The following is a 26235-nucleotide window of genomic DNA, read 5'->3' as shown; positions in this document are numbered from 1 at the left end:
GCCTGGGTATGGAGGACCAACTATAACTTATGTTCAGATTAACCCCCCTGTTGTTCAAGGGTTAACCATAATTTCAGATCTATTGTGTATAATTTGCACAAACATCAGAATGCTTTTGTTGAGTGAACTGTGAGAGTAAAGTAGAAAATATCCTCTAGAATGAAATGGAATAGAAAAGCAAGATCATGGAGTTCCCATCGTGGTGCAGTGGTTAACGAATCCAACTAGGAACCATGAGGTTGCAGGTTCGATCCCGGGGCCTCGCTCAGTGGGTTAAGGATCCAGTGTTGCTGTGAGCTGTGGTGTAGGTCGCAGACACAGCTCGGCTCCTGTGTTGCTGTGCCTATGGCATAGGCTGGTAGCTGTAGCTCCGATTCCACCCCTAGCCTGGGAACCTCCCTCCATATGCTGCAGGTGTGGCCCTAGGAAAAAAAAAATAATAATGAAAAGCAAGATCGAATGGAGAGTGGTACAGGATTTCACAAAGGTGTAATAAAACCCAAGCCTGCAGAACTGCACACTGGCTATAATGTTTGTGATGAAATACCTGTGAGGTATGCTTGAGAATGACAGATAAAGGCAATACCAGAGGTGGTGGAAGATAAGACTTAAGGACAGAGAGTCAGCCATGCTGGAATCACAAACTCAAGAAGGCTCAGGGTATTTTAACAAAAAGTGTAAGTCTGTGTGTGCAAAGAAAATGAATTAACAGATTCTCGTTGAAACTTTGCTGCTGGAGAGGCTGAAAATTTTCCAGTGAGCAAAGGATAACAAATGGAAACTAGAAGTGTCCACTTAATTGCCTGGCTATCTGTTTAGAATTTTATCATTTTACTTTAGTCAAGATAAACATATTTATAAACGCTTTTATTATTGTATGCTAATGTTCTCTCTCCTCCAGTAACCTTTTTCTTGAAAGGGCTGATCTCAGTCTTACACTGAAGATTAGGCTTCAGAGAGACCTTGAACTTGCTTTTATTTTGGAGGGAGGGGGTATGTGTGTCTATTGGATTCCTTCTGCTATTTGGAAAACAATCTTCATAAAATATTTTTCATGTCAAATAACGCTGTCAGGAATTTTTTGCTCTTGGCAGTTGTTGAAAGACTTGGATTCTGTTGTACACAATCATGTAACATAAATCAGTTTCCTTAATAGATTTTGATGTCTAGAATTGTTTAACACAGTTGCCAACTGTCTTTGTTCATAATGGGCTCTGGAAATGTGAATGAAAAGATGCAGATTGTTCTTTCGTCTGAGTACACTATTATATAAAAGTAGTGGTGCTTCTTGCCTGTGAAAACGTGAAAGCAACAAACAGCAAAAGCATTGGTACATCCTGAAAACTGGCCAGATGGTGAATCTTTCTCTCAAGGGAGAAGCTAAAACTTTACTGGAATTTTATCTTGACCCATCCTACAGGATTTCTAGCATGATTTCAACAGAAGAAACCATAGAACGATTAGAGAAAACTTGGTGGAGTCATGTCTTCATGAAATGATGCCATCCTTCCAGAGCTGCCAACAGTCTCAGGGAGGTCATGAAAAATCAAAATACTAGGTACACTAGGGCAGGAGATTTACCTGGTTTCCCCCATTTCCTGGGAGACTGAAGGGCACATAGAATCAACTATTGATAAAGTGGCTGATTACCACTTTAGCGACGGTGCATTTCTCATCTGCACTTTTTCTGCAATTGCATAAAACAACTCAGTAGTGCAATGCATTTTCTCTTGTTTTGTGGCTCAAGTGTGCAAACTGACATAATCCAAGGACATTCAGTTTGAGAGCTCCCTTTGAAAATTTCAAAGCTAAATAGTGACATCAAACAGTGAAAACTTTCTTCCACAATCCAAATATCTTTGGAGGCCAATATATGTACAGATAGAATTCGTTCCATATACATCATTTCTGTGTATGCATGTTGCCACTAAAGATTTGACTAGGAAATCCTGGAAGAAGGCTTGCATTCTGTTGTAAAGGTTATCAAATTAATGAAAGCAGGGACCTTGAATCACAGCTTTTAAGTAAGTTTCCATCAAAGAAGTAAGAATAGAATATAATGTTCTCTACTACTCAGAAATAATTGTGACTTTCCAATGAATAAGTCTTAAAATGCTTGATTGGATTTGGAAGGAAAATTTTACTGATTTTGAGAGAAATTCAAAACCTATTTAGGGGGAAAAAAATGACAGGTGCTCGTTAGTGTCTGAATTCATTTACTTGATTGAAATTTTTCTCTACAAGAGAGGTATCTTTCCATTAAAGATCCTGTATTAACCATTAGAGAAACTAGTGAAAAGTCATAAGATGTTTTGGCCAAACTGCTATCCCAGAATAGAGAATTTATGTGAGCAGCTTATAATACAAATGTGAACACTGTTTTAGGCTGGAGTGAATGCCACACATAGTCAATATTTCTGCAGAAATCACCAGACAATTATAAATGCTTGGAGAACTTCTTTCAATTTTATAAATCTCTAAACACTGTTAAAATATGATTTATAAATCTTTTTCTCATGTGTCATTGATAGTTTCTATATAAAATTCTTGTCAAAGATGTGCTTAATGGCTTGAAATTAAAGGCAACTATATGACAAAATTCCAACATAAGTAGTATTGGGTAATTCTGCTGTGAGCTGTGGACGTTGTAATTCCATTTGCTAAAACATACCTAAGTTAGGGTTTTTCCTGTTTTTGCCTCAATGAAAATATTAAAATTAATTCAATGTGAAATACAAACATTTCCCTGATAAACAGGGCCAAATAATAGCACTCTTTCATGTAAATTTACTTTTGAGAATAATTAAATTTTACTTTTATTTAATTGGAATATTTTGGATTCATTTCATCCTTTGCAGGAACTCGTTATTAATTTTTACATTAAATGAAAGTAAAAGAGATACTTCTTTGTGAAAATGTTTTAAATGCTATCTACTTAAAGAAAATTATTTTCCAAACAGTAAAATGTATGTAAAATGTTGTGGCTATGTAACTTTATTCAAAAAGGGAGGGAAATAAAAACATTTAATCTTGGACGAGAAGAAAATTATCTTAACACACTGAAGACTATATATAAAAAATCCACAGCTAACATTATATTCAATGGTGAGAGATGGAAAGCTTTTTCTTTAAGATCTGGAGCAAGCCATGATACCCTCTTTCATCACTTCTGTCAACATAGTACTGGAAGTCTCACCCAGAGTAATTAGACAAGCAAAAAAATATAACATCCATTCAAACTGGAAATGAACACGTAAAATGATCTCTTCTCACAAATAATGTGAACTTAAATGTAGAAAACCCTAAAAGGTTTATGAAAAACATGTTAGAACAAATTAAAAAAATTAAGCAAAGCTGCAGGATGCAGAATCAACCCGTAAAAATCAGTTGCATTTCTGTGCATTAACATTGAACAATGTAAAGAAAATTCATAATCACATTAGACAATATAGAATTCTTAGGAGTAAATACAACCATGGAGAGGAAAGACGCGTATGTGGAAAACTAAAAGTTGTTGCTGGAAGAAATTGAAGAAGACACAAACAAATGGAAAGACATCTCATGTTAACGGATTGGAAGAATTAATATTGTTTAGATGTTACTACTGTACGAAGTGGTCTATAGATTCACTGTAATCCTTCTCGAAATATTGTGCAAGAATATTTTTTGCACAAATAGAAAAATCCATCTTAGAATGCACGTGGAATTTCAGGGGTCCCCAAATAACCAGAACAATCTTAAAAAGGAAACATAGCTCTCACACTTTCTGATTTTAAAACTTATTTAAAAAAGCTACAGTAATTGAGACTATGGAATTGTCATAAAGACAAGCACATAGGCCAATGGAATGCAGTAGTTTAGAAATAAGCTCTTTCATAGACAATTAGATGATTTTTGACAAAGGTGCCAAGACTGTTTAATAAGGAAAGAAGAGTATTTTCAATAAACTGTTGTGAAAACTGGATATGTACATGTAAAAAGGTTAAACTTGGACCCCCTACCTTACAGCATATACAAAGTTAACTCAAAATGGGTCAAAACCCTAAATGTAAGAGCTAAAACTATAAAACTTTTAGAGGATAACACAGGGAAAATCTTCCTAATAATTTGGCAATAAATCAGAGGCAACAAAGAAAAACTAGATAAATTAGAGCTCATCATAATGAAAAACCTTTTGTGTATCAGAGGACACTATCAGGATGAGAAGTCAGTCCATGGAAGAAACTATTTGCAAATCTTATATCTAAGACACTGACATGCAGAATGTATAAAAAGGTCGTACAGGAGTCCCGTCATGGTGCAACAGAAGTGAATCTGACTAGGAACCATGAGGCTGAGGGTTTGATCCCTGGCCTCACTCACTGGGTTACAGATCCGGCATGGCCGCGAGCTGTGGTGTAGGTCTCAGATGTGGTTCGGATCTGGCGTGGCTGTGGCTCGGATTCGACCCCTAGCCTTGGAACCTCCATATCCGTGAGTGCGGCCCTAAAAAGACCAAAAAAATAACAATAAAAAAGTCATACAATTCAACAACAAAAAAACAACCAATCTGATTAAAAACTGCACAAACGACTTGAATAGCTATTTCTCCAAAGAAGATATACAGATATCAAATAAGCATTTAAAAAGATGTTCAACGTCATTAATATTTTGTAAAATGCAAATCAAAACCACAATGAGATACTACCTCACGTCTATTGGGATGGTTATTAGAAACAAAACCCAAGAAAGTAACAAGTGTTGGCAAAGATGTTGAGATACTGCAACACTTGTGCATTGTTTGTGGGAATTTAAAAGCTGTTAGCTTCTGTGGAAATGGTATGGTAATTCCATAAAATGCTAGAAATAAAGTTTCCTTTTGAATCCGGAGATATCAAAAGGAAATGAAGGCAGGGACTCCAACAGATATTTATTATAACCATGTTTATATCATTATTCCCAATAGTGAAAAGGTGGAAGAAACCCAGGTATCTTCCAGTAGATGACTGAATAAATAAAATGTAGTAGATCCATAAAATGGAATATTATTCAGCTTTAAAAAGGAAAGAAATTCTGACATATGCTACAACATGTATGAACCTTGAGGACATTACACTAAATGAAAAAAGCCAGTCACAAAAGGATGGATATTGCATGATTACACTTATTCGAGGTACTGGAATTGTCTAGTTCATAGAGACAGAAAGTAGGGTAGTGGTTGCCAGGGGCTGAGGGAAGGAAGGAATAATGTCAATTAGGAAAAATTTAAAAAGTTTTGAGTTGGATGGTGGTGATGGTTGCATTACAATATGAATGTATTATTACAGAACTGTACACTTAAAAATGGTTAAAATGATGAATTTCATGTCATGTATATTTTGGCACAGTTTTCCCAAAAGCAGGATTTATCATTAAGGAAAGGTTAATGTGCCTCAGAACTTTCAAGAGGGAAAGAAATGTGCATTATTAATATAGGCTCAGGCAATATTATGAAATAAATGGTTTGCTTTTAATACCTTCTATCCCTTTGTAGAGTTTTCCTAATTCTTATATTTTAAGTCTTCTAGGAACTTTATATTGTGTATCTACTCATACTGTACTTTACTAAGTTAATCCTGAGCTCTGCATCATTTTTTTGCCATTGGCACTGTCAAATGTTTTTTTTATCCTTCCTATTTTCTCAGAAGCATGTCCTGTATTAACTGTCACTTTAGGATATAGTTTAGCATTTTTCTCTAATTATGATGTTAATGACTGAATCTGTGAACAACTCCAAAGAAAATTCTTTTTTTTTTTTTTTTTTTTTTTTTTTTTGCCACGCTGATGGCATGTGGAAGTTCCTGGTATAAGGATAGAATCTAAGCTGCAGCTGCAACCTATCCTACAGCTCTGGCAATGCTGGATCCTTAACCCGCTGTGCTGGGTTGGTGGTTGAACCTGTGCCTCCACAGTAACCCACTATAGTCGGATTTTTAACCTACTGCCGTGCCCCAGTGAAATCCTGCACTAAATTTTTGAGAGTCAGGCATGGTAGAAGCTAAATCGGGAGATAATTGAGTCTTCCAAACGACCTAAGGCAAACATGGAGATACTCTTTCTTTTTGACTACAGTACACCTGAACTTTGGGATCGCAAAATTGAAAACAAATGATGAGTTCCACAAACCTAGGATTCTGCTGATCAGGTCCCGCATCCCACTCCATCTTCTTCTGTATTCTGTCTGACTGCAGCATTAACTGTGGTAGCAGAAAAATCTCCATTGAGGCAGATTTTAGTATAGCAAGTACTATCCAATTTGAGCGTACATGTGTGGCATATGAGATTTAAAGGCAAATCAACCACAATTCAAAAGAATTGTTCGAATAGTTTAAAATATACAATTCTCTATTGGGAAGAAAATGAATTCTTGGAAAATTTTTTAATGCATTTTTGATTAATCCTGTTTTTAGAAGCTCATGATTGCTTTTTTAAAATAAGAATTAGTTGAAGATGTATGCTAATTAGATTCATTTTGTAACAAAAAGAACCCCCACAGTTGAGACTATTCAGACCTACAAATGTTTTATTTAGCTCTTTTACTAGTTCTAACACTTCCAGAATACATCATCATTATCCTTGTGTATTAAAGAAAGAACATAGGAAGCAGACATCAACTAGGTAATTGTAATGCAAGGTAATTTCTTGGTATTTAAAAACTGTTTGACACCTATGTGAGAATGTGTGTATTTCTTATATACCTAATTGTCGAAATATGGTGATAAAAATAGTTTAGAATATTTTGTAATCACATGGATCATTAGAAAAATTGCTGGGACTAAAAGAGACCTGAAAACAGATACATATTTATGCAGACACATGCATTGCTAATTGAATGACGCACACGCACATTTATATACAAATAACTACATAATTTAGTTCATTTTCTGTTCAACCAGATTCCTGGACCACTAGGGGTCCATGAGATAATGATCAGAATATTCTGGCTATTCTAAATATTTCAAAGGCCTTAAGGAGATTTTTAACATGGTATGATTCATAGACTAATCAAGTTTCTTCGCTTTTAGGTAGAGTGACACCGTTCTGCCTGCAAATTCTGGCTTCCTCGGGCTGATGAGAAACTCTGATAGACCTCTAATTCCTAGGTCTTTGCTAAAAATGCGTTAGTGGATTAAAAATGAGACCTTAAATTAGAGCTTTAAAATTCAGGTTCTGGTCAGATACTGACTCACAGACTTTGAAAAACTTACGGTTTCCAAATGAAACAGGTTGGTGGGTGGCAGGGGGGTGCACTGAGGGTTTGGGATGGAAATGCTATAAAATTTGGTTGTGATGATTGTTGTACACCTGTAGATGTAATAAAATTCATTAATTAAAAAAAATTCAGGTTGCGGAATCAAAAAAGACCTATCCTTCATCTTGGCCTCAACATTCACTAGCGGCCTGCTTCATAAAGTTGTTGTAAGGAATAAACACACTACTGCAGATCCAGTGCGTAGCCCACAACTAACTCAATAAATTGTAGCTATTAATACTCCTGTTAGTGTTACAGAATATAGCTGCTTTGTAAAATCTTTCAAAATAAGGAATCTAGGACTAAAATTAATAAAAGAGACCATTAGCAGGTTTATTTAATTTGTTTACAAGTTTCATTTCTAAATTGACTTTCGATACTCAACGTGGATGATTTCAAGAACATGTACCAGAGGTATTATGATGAGATAATATTTTGTCCAAAATGTGATTAAATAAAAACAGGGTCTTGTGACTGGATTATCAAGCGCTGTCTACCTATTAACCAGCGTAACTGCTGTGGCTAATGCAACCAGTTAGGACAAGAACAGACTTGTCAAAGGAAAAATCCCACAGACACTAAAAACTACAACCAAGGGGGAGGGTATATTTGCAGTTGAATTAATTTATTTTTTAGAGAATGATATTTTCAGATGTTGGATAATGGACTAAAGTCCTCCCAGGCCTCTTGGATCACTTACACCCAGAGGGGGGGAAAAAAGGGTATAGAAATGTCTTTGTAATTAAAAAAAAAAAAAAAGACAACACATCAAGGATTTCAAGAACATTGAGATACAACAGGCAGTTCTATATTTAATTCCAGGGGTCTATCACAGCCATAGATGGCTGAGGTTTTTTTTTCTTTTTTTTTTTTTTTTTTTTGGTCTTTTTGCTATTTCTTTGGGCCGCTCCCGCGGCATATGGAGGTTCCCAGGCTAGGGGTCCAATCGGAGCTGTAGCCACTGGCCTACGCCAGAGCCACAGCAACGCGGGATCCGAGCCGCGTCTGCAACCTACACCAAAGCTCACGGCAACGCCGGATCGTTAACCCACTGAGCAAGGGCAGGGACCGAACCCGCAACCTCATGGTTCCTAGTCGGATTCGTTAACCACTGCACCACGACGGGAACTCCTTTTTTGTTAGAAATTTTTTTTTTTTTTTTGGATGGCTGAGTTTTTAATCGGAGGGTCCTTTCTGAATTGGTCTATTCAACCCCAAAATCAAAGTGAATTTGAAGATGTACACTTAATAATAATTCCCATATTTTGTGGTACCTAAGAGTTGTGTTTTTGCATATGTTATGTCATTTGATCCTCATAGCAAGGAGGCAGGGCAAGATATTATTTCAGTTTTATGGCAAAGAAGGGGCTTGCTGGGATTAAGGGGTTTAGCTAAGCCCTCAGTTAATAAGAGACACAATCAGATGGGGTTCTCAGTCTCACTCTATGGGGCAATCTCTTTGTATGACCACATTGGTGTTTACATTGGTGATTTATTCAAATGTCTCATACAAAAAAAAAAAAAGCTTTGCATTAATAAAGTAGACTTAAAATGTGAAAAACTTTCCGATTTCTTCATCTACAATTGTCTTCTTTCTTAAGAAGCCAAACAGAGTTGTGAAAGCTAAGTTCTTTTTTTTTTTTTTCTCATTAGGTTCCAGTTATGAAAGATGTGATTTTGAGGATGGTCTCTGCAGTGTGATTCAAGATCAGAGTCTGCGACTTGGCTGGACCAGGAGAAATGGGATGACTGGCCCATCACCTCCATTTTATGATCACAATGGTGATATGCTTGGTAAATGCTTCAAATTTCCTTCATTACATTTTTTGTCAAGGTTGGTTAGGACAGTAAAATCTTGACTGATATGTAGATATTAATGAATATAATGTCTAATATTATACTCTTCAACTATATTCAAGATATTTATGATTCTAAAGTGTAGAATCTTACAATTGGATTCTTGGGATCTTGGGGGTCTATCTAGATAATAATTGGGATTTTCTAGCTATTTTGACTCTATGAAAATTGAGATTTAAGCATAATACTAGAATTAATCTAGTATTATTACTAGATTAATTTGTCAGATATCTTTGCTTTTGGCTGGACTGTTGCACTTTCTCTAGTGAGGCTTGTTTTCTTTGGCTGACTAGGAAGCTCTGATGGACTCATCGCTAGCCTTTTGAGTTGGCTCTGGAGCCAGACATTTATTCATTTCTTTATTTGTTACCTAAAGAATTTAATTCATCATTTTGTACTAGGCATTTAAGATATTTTAGTGAGCAAAAATCACCTCTGTGCCTGCCTTTGTTTGATGGGCTTATACATGATATGAAAAGAAATAATCCGTTGTCTGGTGTAACTCATGGAAGTCTGCTGTTTTTTTTTTTTTTTAATAAAAGTTATACTTCTCTCAAATAAATACAGTAAAATGTAAGTATGAGATAATTTAAAGCAAGCAGGTATTAGATGTTAATGGAATGTTTGCATAATTATACAAGGGAGTTAGAATCTTGGCTCTGTCACTTAACACGTTGTATGATCTTGAGCAATTTGCTTTGTTAAACCTTGGTTTTCCCAGCTCAAAAGCCTGTCATAGGATAGAATTTAAGAACTAAATAAGCCCTTGTTAGTCAGACTATAAAATAACTAGTAAAAAGTTGATATTTAATACATTTCTGAATAATTTTGTGTCCCTCATTTTAAATCCTCTGTAAGTAAAATGGAGTTTATTTTGCTCGGCTTTGATGACAAGAGTATGTTTTAAAAAGAATTTTTAACATTTCTAAGGAATAAGCCAACTTGATCATTAAAAAAAGGATGAGCTTCACAAACAGGACCAGTGACGTACTGCAGTACATAAAGCTTCGATTATGGGTTCAGTTATATTGGATGGTGATACTGAACCTGGTTCCCAAGTGTTAGCCACTGCAATGCCCCGTGAGGTGTTTGAGCCCATCCTTCCTTCAGAACTCCCCATCGTTTCCTCCTTTTTCTTAGAAGAGTATTCACAACATAGGTTTACTTAACCTGGTCTCCATTGTGGCCAGAATATTTGATGTTTTCTTTTTATGTTGTTTGTGGCTCTTCTAGTCTTGCATGCCTCTTTGTCTTGGAATTAGATGTCAGGATCTCTGCCTTTTTTCTCTTCCTCCCCCACCCCCACTCTTTTTTTTTTTTTTTCCAGCCTTCTCTTTTTTCATTTTGCTGTGCTAAATTTTGATCACCTAGTCAAGGGATAAAATGGGGGCAATTGACGTCAAAATTGAGATGTTATATGGACAGACACTACTTTAGCTATATCAGTTTAAGATTTCTGGAATCAGGTCAGTTGAGTTTGAACCCTGGCCCTGCTGTGTGGTCTCAGTCTTCTCATCTGTAAAATGGAAATAATAATAGAAGTTTCATAAGGGAAAGGAGACAAAATACGGTCAAGCATAATTATGGAGGAGTAGTGATTTTAATAATAGTGATGTATCTCAGAACTATAATTACATGTTAAAAATGTGAGTATTTCCCTAGAGATAATTTTAAATAAGCAAATGTTTTGCCTTTAGATATTAGGTGCTTAAAAATGTTTGTGGAAAAATAGGCATGGGAGAATCTCATTTCCATTCAGAAATCCTTATTTCATGACTATTAATAAAATTTTTGATTAACTTACCCTTGAAATAATTTGCCAGTGCTCCAGAATATTATTTGTCATCATGTAATCAATGCCTTGAGAAGTTTTCAGAGCTAAGTTTGAAAATCTATTAGAATATTAAAAACATCACTGTGTCAATGTTTGAAGTCTCCTAAAGCTTGGGGCAGTGTGATTAAGATGTATTGATTTTGAAAAGTATATAGCATTGCAACAAGATAAAATGGTATCATTACAAAAATTAAAATACATGATAGTAAAACTTTACTTTTTGAGAATGGAATATTTTTTCTTATAAGAACGTAAGAGTTTTTCTTATAATTGTTATAAAATATGTTTTAAATCCACAGTTCAGCTGATAATAAAGGTTGAAATAGGAGGTTTTCAGCATTTATAATCTCTATAAAACTAAACTGTATATGTTATCAAAGATAAAAAATAATTTATTTGAGAAGTTAACATTCCCTTTTATACCACGGAATATTTTTCTTATTTGGGTATTTAAAATTAGGTTTAAATGGGTTTTTGAGAACTTTTGTTGTTTTAAGGGATTATTAAATTGGGTCTAAAATCCATATTTTGTGAAACATATAGTAGTAAACAACATCCAGTCCTTTTATTTTGTTCTAGGAAGATATGCTGATCATAGCCCGAAAGGCCTTTGTTATTCTCCACAGACACACCTACAGTGATGCGTTGCTGGAGCATTTCTTTGGTCATCTAGGATGGCTGGGCAGCACATAGTAGCTTTGAAAGTTTCGTTTACACTGTTTCTTAATTTATGGCCATATTAACTCCTTTTTTTGCTAGTAAGCTATGAACAGGATCTGTGTACCCACTTATAATGTATATGTTTCCTCTCCACTGACAGTTTGTTATAAAATTTTCAGGAATGTGAAAAAGGTCTAAAAAAACTTACTGTAAGGAACCACTACTTAGGTTATGTAATTAAAATTATTATCTTTATTTTATCAGTATATATCCATCTACCCATCCCTTTCTCCATCCATCGTTCTGTCATATTTTCTATACGTCCTAAGAAAGTTGCAGGAATCACTTTATTGCAAATACATTAGCAGAGCATCATTAACTAAATACAGGGGCCAATAAACCATATATCCTGTGGGTAACTTTCCTGTCTTTATAAATATAATTTGAGGGAACACAGCCATGGCCATTCATTCACAAATTGTCTGTGGCTGACTTTGAGCCACAACTTGAGTGTTGATTGGTTGTGATAGAGACCGTATGTCCATAAAGCCTAAGCTATTTGGCATTTTAAGGAAAAGAAAAAAAAGCCCTTGCTCTAGAATTCAGTGTTCGTCATAGTTCTTTTTTTTTTTTTTCTTTTGAGGTAAAACTTCCATTATGTAAAGACACTATTGGATAAGTTCTGGCAAATGCATTCACCTGTGCAACCTAAACCCCTAACAAAATGTGGAGCATTGCAGTTAATACCAGAAACTTCCCTCAGGTACCTTCCTAGTCCATCCTTGCTCCCACCCTCCACTCACAATCACTGTTTTAATCCCCTCTTCCCTCCATAGGTTATTTTACCTATTCCAGAACTCCATATAAATGAACTCATGCCTTTGTGTCAGGCTTTTCTCACTTAGCATAATGCTTTCAGATTCATCCAGGTTGCAGTGTGTATCCTTAGTTCTTTCCTTTTTATTGCTGAGTAATTTGCAATTAAATGGGTTTATTCGTCCTTTCTCCTACCATTAGATGCCTGTGTTTTACCCTGTTTGGGGCTATAATGACTAAAACTGCTGTGAGCATTCTAGTACAAGTCTGTGTGAACATATGTCTTTAACTCTCTTTGGTAAATACCTAGATGTGAAATGCTGCACCAGTGAATGTTTAGTTTTATGAGAACTGCTGGGGCTTTTTCTAAGGTGGCTGTACAATTTCACACTCCTGCCAACAATCTATGAGAGATCCTGTTGTTCCATACCTTTGTTATTTTTGCTGTTTACTCTTTTCACTTTGATGGTTCTGCTAAGTGTCCAGTGGTATCTCGTTGTGGTTTGCATTTGAATTTTCCTGATGACTGTTGATACTAATCACTTTTGTATGGGCTTATTGGCTATTAACATACCTTCTTTTATGAATTTTCTGCTCACAGATTTTGCCTAGTTTTTGTTGGACTAGTCTTTTATGAATGAGTTGTACTTTTTAACAAATAGGATCTAATGTTGGAGTAGTTTTAGATTCACAATAAAATTGAGCAGACATCACAGAAATTTCCTTTCAGGTCCCCTTCCCCTCTATACACACAGCCTCTCCTACTACAAAAATCTCACAGGAGACTGGTAAATTTGTTACCATTAGTGAATCTGTGTGGATACATCATTGTTGCCCAATGTTCATAGTTTATATTAGGGTTCATTCTTGGTGTTGTACTTCTATGGATTTGGACAAATGTGTAATAACATGTATCAACTACTATATTCTCATAAAGAATGATTTCACTGCCCTCTGAGTTCTGCTTGTTCATCCTTCCTCCCTCAAAGACTTGATAACTACTGATCCTTTTAGTCTCTGCAGTTTTGCCTTTTCCAGTGATGTAGAGTTGGAATCATACAATATATGGCCTTCAGATTGACTCCTTTCACTTAGTAATATGCGTTAAAAATTTCCTCCATGTCTTTTCATAGCTTGATATGTTATTTTTTAGTAATGAATAATATTCTGCCCTCTGGATGCACCATAGTTTATCCATTCACCTGCTGGAGGAGATCTTGGTTATTTCTGTACTTTATGGTTAAAGCTGCTATCAACATCCAGGTGCTGGTTTTTGTGTGAACATAAGTTTTCAACTCCTTTGTATAAATACCAAGGAGCACAATTGCTGGATTATATGGTGAGAGTATATTTAATTTTATAAAAAACTGCTCAACAGTCTTCCAGAGTGTCTGTACCATTTTGCATCCCCAACAGAAACAAATAAGAGAGTGAGTTCCTTCTACCAGCTTATATATTTATCTTGGATTCCCATCCTTTGTAAGGTTTATGTTTACAAATATGCATGTATATTAATCATCTTTTCTGGTAATTTTAATGAATAGAAGCCTTTAATTTTTATGCTACCATTTTTTCTGTTTTATGCTAAATTATTGACATGAAAATTTTTCTTAACAGTCAGTTATTCCTGGACAGCTACATATATATGAATGAAATCAGAACATTCTCATTTACAAGGAGATCCTGCTGAGTAGCATTGAGAACTTTGTCTAGATACTCATGTTGCAACAGAACAAAGAGTGGGGAAAAAAATGTAATTGTAATGTATACATGTAAGGATAACTTGATCCCCTTGCTGTACAGTGGGAAAATTAAAAAAAAAAAAAAGAACATTCTCTAACAAGATTTACAAAAATAAACCCAAGATGGAGTAAAGACCTAAATGTAAGACCAGAAAACTCCTAGAGGAAAATAGGCAGAACACTCTTTGACTTAAATAGTGGCCATATTTTTTTGGATCTTTCTCCTAAAGCAAAGGAAACAAAAACAAAAATAAACAAATAGGACCTATTTAAACTTAAAAGCATTATGGAACTTTATGGAAATTATAGACAAAATGAAAAGACAGTCTACAGAATAGGAGAAAATATTTGCAAATGATATGACTAATAAGGAGTTAATATCCAAAGTATATAAACAGCTCATACAACTCAACATCAAAATATTCAAACAACCTGATAATACCTATCTACAGAATAGAAACAGACTCATAGACATAGAGAACCAACTTGTGGTTGCCAAGGGGGAGCGGGGAAGGAGTGGGATGGACTGGGAGTTTGGGGTTAGTAGATGCAAACTATTACATTTAGAATGGATGAGCAATGAGGTCCTACTGCACAGCTCAGGGAACTATATGCAGTTTCTTGGGATAGAACATGGTAGAAGATATTTTGAGAAAAAGAATGTATATGTATGAGTGGGTCACTATAGTGTATAGCAGAAATTGACATAATACTGTAAATCAACTATACCTTAATGAAAATAAAAAATTTTTTAAAATGGACTGAAGAACTGAATAGAAATTTTTCCAAAGAGGTAATGCAGGTATCCCACAGGCCCATGAAAATATGCTTAAATGCAAATCAAAACCACTTTTAAGATTTAATCTTTGATATTGGTTTTCAAAAATTTGGTTATAATGTTCTAGGAATGATATTTTTTACAAATACTCATTGGGTTAAATAAGCTTCATGAATCTGAAATTATGTTTTTCTACTAATCTTGGAAAATACCTGCCTTTTTTTAATTCAGGTTTTTTTTTTTTTTTCTCTCTCCATCTTTCCATCCTATCCTTCTTGGATTTTAGTCAGTGTGTTAGAAAACAGATCTTGCCATATTGAGGTCATATATTTTGCTTTTTTTCCCTTTTTTTCACATTGAACAATTTCAATTGATTTATCATCAAGTTCTGTGACTTTTTTTTCATTTGTCATCTTTATTAGGTTTATAAACCTATCCAATGATTTTTTTTTAATTTGAAATCTCTGGTATTAAATTTTTTGTGTCTTGCTAGGAATGTGTCCATATTATCTAGGTTATCTAATTTGTTAGGTTACAGTTGTTGATAATATTATCTTATACTTCTTTTGATTTCTATTTGATAGTTTTGAGCCTTGTTTCACTTTTCATTTAGTAAGTAGAGTCATTGTCTTTTTTTTCTTAATTAGTCTCTGAAAAGATTTGTTAATTTTGTCGATCTTTCCAAAAACAATCTTTTGGTTTATTTAATTTTATTCCAATTTTTATCTGTTCTCTATTTGATTTATGCTCTAATACTTATTTTCTTCCACTACCTTCTTTGGGTTTAGTTTGTTCTTCTTCCAGCATTGTAAGGTGGAAGTTTGCATTAGTGATTATAAGACTTTTTTTAATTTAGTAATTTATAACTATAAATTTATTTCTAAGCAATGATTTAACTGCATCTCATACATTTCGATACATATATTTTTATTTTTATTGAAGTATTTTCTAATTTCTCTTATTTTTCCTTTTACCCGCTGGTTGTTTAAGAGTGTGCTATTTAATTTTACATATATATAAATTTCCCATAATTTTTTTCTGCTCTTGACTCAAATCACTCCATTGTAGCTATGGAACATAACCTGTGTGGTTCACATTCTCTTACACGTGTTGAGACTTGTTTTATGGCCTAAGATATGGTCTTTCCTACAGAATATTGTGTGTACAATATTCTGCTATTGTTTGATGGCGTGTTCTACATGTGTCTGTTAGTTTATAGTGTTGCTCAAATCTTCTGTTTTCTTATCTTCTAATTATTCTATTCATTCTTAAAAATGGAATATGGAAGATTCCAACTATTACTGTTGAATTCTATATTTTGATTCTATTAGTTTTTTCTTACTATATTTTGGTGCATTTATGTTAATAATTGATAATTTTTTGATGGGTTGATTCTTTTCTAATTTTGAATTGTTCTTATTGGTCTCTAATAACATTTTTTGTGAATTAAAATATTTTTTCAAAGCTCTTTCAGTTTTTTATATATTTTTATTTTCTTTTATTTTCAGCCTTTTTTGTGTAGTTTAATTGTTGGATCATGTTTTTATACAATATGCCAACCTCAGACTTTTGATTGGAGGTTAATCCCTTTACATATAACATCATTACTGGTAAAATAGGATTTGTACCTGCTGTCTTCTATTTGTGTTTTGTCTTATGTTTTCTTGTTACTCTGTTCCTCCATTACTTTTTTTTTGTGTGTGTTACATAAATATCTTCATATATATATATTATATATGAATTATTTATATATATATTTGAATTATATATATATATATATTTGAATTATTTTAGTAGTTGCTTTAGGGATTACAACAATCTATGTTGAACTAATAAAATTTAATTGCAATACTATATAAGAAAATTGTCCTACCTAGCTCTAGTCTCCCAACCTTTATGCTGTTACTGCTACAGTTTACACCTTAGTATCTTATGTGCCCACCGACACTGAATTTAGAGTTTGATTTTTATCAATTATTACAAATAATTACAATTAATTGTTAGTTACTGATTTTTATAATTTATCTCTTTATTGATAGTCTCTCTTTTATAACATCATCCTCATGGTTGCTTAGTTCTTCAGACATGATTTTCATTAGCTCTTTGAAATATTTAAATACCTGGTTTAAAATCTTTTTTCAGTAGACCCAATGTCTGGGCTTCCTTAGAGACACTTTTGTTGGATTGCTTTTTTCTTCTGTGTTAATCTTTTTTTTTTTTTTTTTTTTTTTTTGCGTTTTTCACAATCTCTTTTGAAACATGGACATTTAAAACAATACACTGTGCTAAATGTGGAAATCTGATTCCCTCATTTTTAGTTTGTTATATTTGTTGTTTTCTTTATGTAGTGACTTTTCTGGAATAATTCTGTAAAGTCTTTATTCTTGTCATGTGTATCCATTGAATTTTCTGCTTGGTCAGCCTAGTGGTCAGCTAATGATTGGAAAGAGAGTTTTTTATTTTCTTAAATGCCTGTAACCACTAAATCTCCCAGTGTTTGAGGGACTTTATTGTGGTGTACATTCAATACTAACCTAGGCAGTTGACATTTCTGTCTTATTCATCACTTCTGGCCTTAATAGAGCATTGAAGTCAGCCAGAGGTGAGAATTTAGGCCCTTTTCATGACTTTCTAGAGCATGTATGTAGACCTATGCATGTGGTCCCATAGGATTGCAGGAGTATGTTGCAGCATTTCATAGCTTCTATGGGACATTTCAGTCCTTGGTTTTGGTTTAAGCATTTTGATTAGTTTGTTGTTGGCCCCAAAAGTTAAAACACTTGCCAGTCATTGTTTTCAACACATGTGTACTGTGAAGAGTCTATATGCGTTGGGCAACTTCAGAAAGTCTTTTAAGTGATGTCTTTCAGGAAACAAAAGACATGTCAAATAATAATTGTCTGGTAAAGAGGCTTGAAAGAATTTTTAACTCTATTATGCTCATTCCTGTGTTTGCCATGCTGCACCAGGATTGTGGGCTGACAATTTTTAAAATTACTGTGGAGCTGGAGAATGGGCAATGGGGATAGGCCATTTTAAAAAATAAAATTTATTGTTTAAACTGAGATTTAGTTATTTATTGAATAAAAGCCCCCGATTTTGTTGTAAGCTTTGCTATGACCATTTTTGCCAATGTTTTCATTGCTTTTATGGAAAAGAAAAATTTTGAAGATGTTTACATTGTCATTTTCATTAATATCACCCTTGTGTTTATCATATGTTTTATGATTTCCTGAAATGACTCACCTAGCCCTTTATCACTGAAGTAGACTTAAATTGGTATGGCAACATTTATTTACACATAATTGCTAGTAATCTTTAGCAATTATAACTATTTGAATGTATCCTTTGATACAGTTTTAGCAAATAATAAGCTTGTCATGATTGTGTCAAGGTTGTTTAATGAACAAGAATGGGACAAAACTTATGATTCCATAAAAATGGAATTTAATAAATAGAAATTACCAACTTGAAGGAGTTTGTTTCTAAGAATGTTATTTAACGTATTATCTGAATTAATATTTCTGTCACAGACTAGCACACTTTTTCTTTTCCAAAAGTTGTGACATTTTAACCTTTGCTTTAGGCCTTGTCACAATTATCTAATTGTGCATCCTGATTTTTTTATTATCTCACTGATAAAATACTCTCTCTTTTTTTTTTTTTTCCTTTGAGCCCATTGGTTACTCTGCAACACACAGTAGGATTTATATTTCTCCTGCTCACATTCATTCGCATTAATCACTTAGAACTTGGGAAATGGAGGATATGCAAGACCGTCTGTCAGTAGCTGAAGAAAGTGAGACTGAAATTTCTACTTTATCTTTTCTTTTGTGTGTTTTATTTTTTAAAATTTATTTTATTTTATTTTATTTTTTGTACTTTTAGGGCGGTACCTTTGGCATATGGATGTTCCCAGGCTAGGGGTCTAGTCGGAGCTGTAGCTGCTGGCCTACTCCACAGCCACAGCAACTTGAGATCTGAGCCACATCTGCAACCTACACCACAGCTCACGGCAATGCCAGATCCTTAACCTACTGAGCAGGGCCAGGGATGGAACCCGCGTCCTCATGGATACTAGCTGGGTTCATTAACCACTGAGTCACGACAGGAACTCCTCTACCTAATCTTTTCTGAGGATCAAAGTTCATGGAATTCACTGCCAAATTTATTGAAATTAGCCCTCAAAATTGATTCATGGCTTTTGTTGCTTTCATATTTTATATGCTTCCTATTTTTTGTCATCCTAGTTTATGCTGGGATTTTACTCCAACAGTTACCCACTAACTGAGAAGAAAAAGGCCTTTGATGTAAACATTTAAGATTATAAATGCAATCATGGAGTTCCCGTCCTGGCGCAGTGGTTAACGAATCCGACTAGGAACCATGAGGTTGCGGGTTCGGTCCCTGCCCTTGCTCAGTGGGTTAACGATCCGGCGTTGCCGTGAGCTGTGGTGTAGGTTGCAGACTCGGCTCGGATCCCGCGTTGCTGTGGCTCTGGCGTAGGCCGGTGGCTACAGCTCCGATTCAACCCCTAGCCTGGGAACCTCCATATGCCGCGGGAGCGGCCCAAGAAATAGCAACAACAACAACAACAACAAAAGACAAAAAAAAAAGACAAAAGACAAAAAAAAAAAAAAAAAAAAAAAAAAAATGCAATCATTCTGTTTATATTCTTATTTTGTAATTTTAATAACTAACAAAGATTATTTTAAATATGTTTTAAAGATGTGCTGTAAAGTTCTTTTAGGGTTGCAGGCATAAAATGGAAATTTATGAATCATATGAGCAAAACTGAAATAAACATGGTAGAGACTAATACAGACATATAATGGAGAGAACATAGGATAGCGTTCTTATCAGCTTCGTAAGTCTCTTCTTGATGGTTAGAGTCAGGAGAAGGAGGAGGTATCAGATGATAGGATGGGCATGTGGGAAAACTTATGCTGCTGAGGATCTGCTTCTTTCATTTATACTCAGAGACTTGATGACTAAAGTCCTAGGAAAAGCAAGAGAACTCTCTATAAGATGATACTCTCTAAGGAACAGCTCTGTGAATTAAAGAAATTAAATACTCAGGGAGCAAGGTAAAACTGAGTGTGCATTTAAAAAAATCCTTGCTCATGTCACTTAGTTGGAATTAAAATCGAAAAACAGATATTGCTATTGGGTGCATTTTGAACCCTTTTTGTCCCCCATGAAAAGAAAGCTTATTACTAGGACAAATGCCGAAAGATCTCAAGTCGTTTCTGAATTGAAAACTTTACTTTTACAATAACCCGAAGGTTAACTTTTATTTAATTTTTGACAAAATATACAATAATTTACAGTATCATAAACTGTACCAAATGACGTAGTTTGTGTTTATAAAACACTAGCTGAAATATTTAAATAATGTGTTTTATTGAAAATGCTATTCTATTATTTAATAGCTTAAAGTATCAACCTGATTTTTAAAACCAAACTTTCAAAAATGAATTTGGTTAAGTAATTTCCTTGGCAAATGAAAATAATTTTTCCTGTACATATGATGGATGCTTTTTAGTAACTGGCTATTTATAAATAATGATTTAGGGGCTGTAGAATACTGTTAACATTGGTATTGCAAATAATATTATTTAAACCTCAAACAATGCATCCATATGGATTATTATGCTGATTTGATTATTCACCTGCTTATTTGTTTTCCCTCCTGAATATGAAGCAAAAGCAAACTCATGATTGTCCACTTGTATTGCCATGATACCAGACCTTCAACTAAATGAGGTTTATGTAATTATTCCAGGTAGTACATTCTCAGAACAATTTTCTGTTATTGCAGGGATTTCAATTATGCATCTAACTGTATCTGTAAGCCGTCATTAGTGTTCTTTTTTTCCGCCTAATTAGGGTACAATTTTGAAATAGTTGTAGGGAAGAAAAGGTTTTTTAGGTTCCTAATTTTACTATTGATTCTCTCAATGCTGTGACAATTAAGTTTGATTTACAAAACAGCTTTCAAATACTATCGAATAACTTGCCATCGTAATCATCATCAACATCATTTTTTCATTCTTTTTGACAAATAGTGGCATACCAAGTAGAGTAAGCAGGAAACAATGGTCCCTGGATTATGCACTTTAACCTTGTCAAGCATTGCAAAAAAATCTATGAAAGCCCAAGAAAGGTTCCGCATTTATTTTATTGGCTTCCAAATAGTAACAGTCCACTAGCAGGATCTGTATTACACTGTACAGGAGAGCATCAGGGCTCAGTATTGTTTTCCATAATCTTGGGAAAAGCTGGGAGCATTTGATCCAACTCTTTCTCGGAAAAAAGCACAGCAATGGGATCTTTTTTTTTTTTTTTTTTTTTTTTTTTTGTCTTTTTACCTTTTTCTAGGGGCGCTTCCCGGGGCATATGGAGGTTCCCAGGCTAGGAGTCCAATTGGAGCTGAAGCTGCCGGCCTTCACTAGAGCCACAGCAATGCAGGATCCAAGCCACGTCTGCGACCTACACCATAGCTCACGCCGGAAAATAGGATCTCTTGTGACCTCTTCATTGAATTGCTTATTTTGGTGGCTGGTCCCAGTATAATATTTTCCCTGGATCCTATCCTTGCTGGGTTATAGGTTTCTAAGTTATAGAAGATAAATTTGGTTTTGGACTACAGTCCATCATAGTGTTATAGGGAGTACACCTACAATTTGTTATTTTACCGAGAAATATATTGAAGTAACAGTATCAGTGCAGAGCATTTGCAAAAATAGATGGTGTGGTTAAATATTTCACTCTTTATACAAAATATATTGACTCAGTGTAGACAGAGGCCTGAATTACTGCCTGGGGTATTAAATAAACTTCCCAGTGATTGCTCTGAATCTAACACCGACCCTTGTCTCTAATAGCCCACTTCCTGTCATTGAGCCCCAATGTGGATTCTCCCTCAAGCTTAAGAAGCAGAGTTTTTCTTCCAACGAATAACCAACATGCTTGTCAGGTATTTGAAAACACAGAGCCTTTGAATGACTTTCCACATTTAGGAATTTCTTTATTATAATTGTTTGGACATTCGATATTTTTCACAGATTACATTTTATCACTTCTTCAGCCAAGCAAATGGCAAATTAACGGCTGGCATTCAAACCACATGTGGTGGTCCTGTACGGCATTTATGGCAAAACACAGCTGGGCTCCAGCATCAATGGGAAAGGAATGTCATCAAAATCCAGAGTTCCCAACGATTTCAGGTAGGTGTGTGGTGTGTTCTCACTCTGCCTTTGAAGGAAAAACCATAGAGAACAAGTGTTTAACCCCAGGTGAATTAAAAGCAGGATGGCTAACATCCCGATTATCTAAGAACTGAGAACTTTGCCAGGGCTGTTCAGGTGGCCAGTTACCCTGAAAGATAATATTAAAAAGTTTTAAATGTATGTATCAAAACTAAACTTGATATATATATATATATATAAAACTTGATATATATGTCAGCAAAATATGACCTTCTGATATTCTTAATTTCTAGAATCACTTGCATTTTTCTTTTTCTCTCACTATTCCAACCTCCTCTTTCTTTTCATTTCTTATTCTTGAGAATCACTTCTCTTCCAGAGTTTTCTCAAGCTTTTGAGAGAACAGGATTATATTGGGTAATAAGGAAATAGACTCGTTGATTTAAATATGAAGTCCAAATGCTATTGAAGTGAAATCACTGTCATAATCCTTTCATAGTTAAACTCAAATTATTCAATACAGCCCTTATTTTCCAAAATAATTTTGAGAATTATAGCCATGCAAGCCTATAAATGACAAATTTATTTATGCAGCCTAATAAAACTGGTGTATGGTAGAAAGGATAATCCAGTGATTATTACAGGAGTTCCTGGGAAAGGATTGCATATTTTAACATTTTGGACAGTCAAGCAAGACTTTCCAGTTAAAAATGGGATCTGGAGGCATTTTATTCTAAACAAATTTGCTTGTTAAACCTGGTTTGTGAGCCTGTTTAGCCCAAGTAGATTTTGTTTATCATCTATTATTTGAAGAGTATAATAATTTGATCATTTTGATACAGAATAGAAAATCTGCTGATATGTGATAGATTTAGCAGTTGCCTAAATTGGATTGGATTGAATTTTTACTTTATTTTGAGTGGCTAAGAGGAAGAGTGGGAGAATGAGCAGGATTTCTCTTGTAAAAACTGAATCCTAGGATACAAGAAGAGCACATTTTCTTGATCTGTCATAAAATTATTGAAGTTTGGAATTTTTCAGGCTTTTGTAGAACTAAATGGGGATCGATCCCTCGAAGATCAAAGACTTAGCAGACAGTTAAATGACACCTCGCTGATAGTACTGAAGAAGAACTGTATTAGTTAGATACACAATCCTGTCATTTGAGATTTATTACTCTCTTTAAATCCAGTATCGGTCTGTACGGGAAGGTGATATCTTAAGCCCATCAGGCATTTACATCTTCCTGTGAAGAGTTGATCATGCATGGGGACAAGACAGCCGATGTCCCTGCTTCTTTGGGAAGTGGTCTGCAGACTGGGAACGCCAGGCACCCAAAATCCATCTAATTTGTGGCAGATGTTCAGGTGTCAGTAACTGCTAGAGGCGTTTCTAGTTTATTTCTTCTACTTCTTTTCTTACTTCTCTATGGCTCTTTGTTTCTCTCTTTTATCAGTAACAACGAAAGCAATGAAAGCAACAAACAGAGCCAATAGCTGAGGTCTGAGCTTGCTGAAGTCCCTCTGTCTGCACACTTGTACAAACTTTAAAGACCAAGATGGGACTCTGGTGTATGTATAAACTTTATCCATATGATACATCTTTTCCAGCTTTGAAACAGGGTAGATGGTAAAGGAATCTTAAGCTCTCTTTGTCAATCATTGTGCCTTCTTATATTTCACTTCTCTATCTTTTTTGGTCACAGTGTTTACTTAGTAGCCCAACAGACATTTGATGTTGGGCAGAGCAGGAATCTTCTGTAGCTTGTAGGCTAAACCCTTTAAAATAACTTCCTCGTTTTTCTCAGCTGTCCATCCCCAAATGACACATTGTTGGAGTTGATGATTCAATATGTGTAGTAGATAAATATAAAACTTAAAATCCCCAAATATACCCTCTCTGGGGTAATTCAGCTGTGGCAGAGGCAGCGAGGTTATTCACCTGAGTGCTTTAAAATGCAGCCACCTCGTCCACCCAAGCAGGTGCATATGAAGCATATTAATTTGTTTCTCAAAATACTTTATTGCTGATATGAAAACAATGCTTCTACTGTAAAGGCTTTGTAAAAATTAGGAAACCGTATGACTCTCTTGGGATCCTTTGGCTACACCAATCTTTAAGATAGCAGGTATGTTTTAGTTCTCTCCAGTCAGCAAGCGAACAGATGTTCATTGGCTTTTGTTGAGCTGGGCTGCAGAGATGTGCTGTGCTTGTAGCACCGCCTGCCACTACGCAGTAGCTCTTTCCTGAAAAGCTCTAGCAAGAGGCTTATTTGAGGACATTGTGTCATCAATGTCTCTAGATAATATCTGCTGCTTCATCAATTTACAAGCTTCTGAGAATTATTCTCTTTGTTTGCAGTTCCCCCGCATGCTGCCTTCTGGTAGTTTTAAAGCTATTCATGGTTCCTTTAGAAATGTCCGCATATCCAAACTTTAGTCCCCGCTGGACCCTGGCTTAGCCTGGCTTTCTGAGAAAGCCTCTGGATAAAGCCCGCCACCTGTAAAGTACCAGGACCATCCCTTAATTAAACCTGAAGCATATGTTCATTTCTGAGGGAAGCCTTTGGCATAAACAAGGAATGATATTTATGCATTCAGTCAACAAAGATGGCAGTGTTTCAGAAAGTTTCTGAAGAAGTTTAAGGAATAGCATCTAACACTGACTGAGTACTTACTAAGTATAAAGAGACAGCATTTAGTCCTTTGTGTATCTTACCCTTCCCAGCAGTCCTCCAAACCCATAATTTACCTCATTGCTCACGTGAGGATTACAGGCTTTGGAGAATGAATTAACCTACCAAATCCCATACAAGATTTGAACCTAGGATAGTTGGGTTTTACATCTCAATCATTTAGTCACTGAGCCATGAAAAATTTTTTTATCGTGTTATAGTATAAGAATTTATAAAATACAGAAAAAAAATTCCTACCTCTAGATTCGGTCAGCTCTAATGTGAGTCGTTAAATATTCTTTTGTCTGCTGTGTTGTCTGAAATCACATTATTATGCATTGCATGGTGCTGATTAACTGCAATCACATTTCTCAAAATTGCAGACATAACCAATTCAGTTTACTATTACGGTAAAATATTTGTAGAAGCAAAGAATAAACTCAGCTAAACATATAGCTGAAATTTAGTCTCAAATTCACATGAAACCTTGCTTCATCCCTCCTTTTTTCTGGTTCTTGAAGGGAGTTCCTATTTTGGTTTTATGGGTGGGAAGGAATGCTAACCTTGTCAACCAAAGTTTTCAAGTTGAATGTCTGGATTCTTGAGAAGCCAGTGCCTGAATTTTAAAAAGATACCAAAGCATTTTTAATATGCTATTATCTACTTGTCATTTCTTTGATATTCCATTTAGCAATGCCTGAGAGTTCTCACCACCCTCCTAATCAGAAACAATGGGCTTTATTAATAAGAACAAAAGAGAAGTTATTCATAATAATCAATATAAATTGTTAACAACAATTCTGCTCTCAAACTTCAAAGTCATAAACTGAGGCATTTTACCTCTTAATTCATGAATACTTACTGTGTGAACCCATAATGGGGAAACATATCTGTTTCATATGTTTCCTGGAGAAATAATACTGAATGTATACTGCTAATTAAGAAAACTCTCAAACAATAAATATAACTCTAGGACTTTCTGTTCATGTGGTTACCAGTATCCAAGTGAGTTGATGTCCATTATTCACCTGCCTTTGAAATTTCATCGAAGGTTTAAATCAAGTGTTTTGAGCACTAAGCCTTTGCCCTCCTTCAGAGGCTATCTTCTCTTAAAATGTTTAGGGTGAAAGAAGTTTGTCTTGTGTTTACTGTTGGATCAGTGCAGAGCATACCTGACTTCTGTGATGTTGCCAAACTCCTAACTCTATTTTTTGTGTTGTGATCTGCTTTATTTTGCTCCTTTGCTCTTCTCTTCTTCACCTAACAGAGAAAAAATGAGGCAGATGTTTGGAAAACCTTATTTGCCAAAGTTTTGTGAAAACAAAGAATGTTAATTACTTTTCTTAGAAATGCAACTACCATTTTGTAAACACAGCCTCTGGCTACAGGGCTT

At 34.9% G+C, this 26235-nt stretch overlaps 1 protein-coding gene across 8 annotated transcripts in view; it reads left to right on the top strand.

Annotated features, from left to right (window-relative positions):
• Positions 1-26235, top strand: part of MALRD1 (MAM and LDL receptor class A domain containing 1) — an 860334-nt gene that overhangs the window by 265878 nt on the left and 568221 nt on the right. For all 8 annotated transcript variants that reach the window (XM_084980970.1, XM_084980973.1, XM_084980974.1 and 5 more), the window contains 3 exons: positions 8924-9064; positions 21845-21936; positions 22025-22186. In XM_084980970.1, coding sequence (XP_084837096.1) covers positions 8924-9064; positions 21845-21936; positions 22025-22186 — 395 coding nt within the window. The remainder of the gene's footprint in view (positions 1-8923; positions 9065-21844; positions 21937-22024; positions 22187-26235) is intronic.

Source organism: Sus scrofa, chromosome 10 (genome assembly GCF_054392235.1).
Source record: "Sus scrofa isolate SSC_HxYL_T2T_F1_AM1 chromosome 10, Sscrofa_HxYL_maternal_Yorkshire_Landrace_v2.0, whole genome shotgun sequence".
In the NCBI taxonomy this organism is placed as follows: domain Eukaryota; kingdom Metazoa; phylum Chordata; class Mammalia; order Artiodactyla; family Suidae; genus Sus; species Sus scrofa.
The sequence above is the reverse complement of the archived record's forward strand: the minus strand, read 5'-3'. Positions and strand labels throughout refer to the sequence as shown.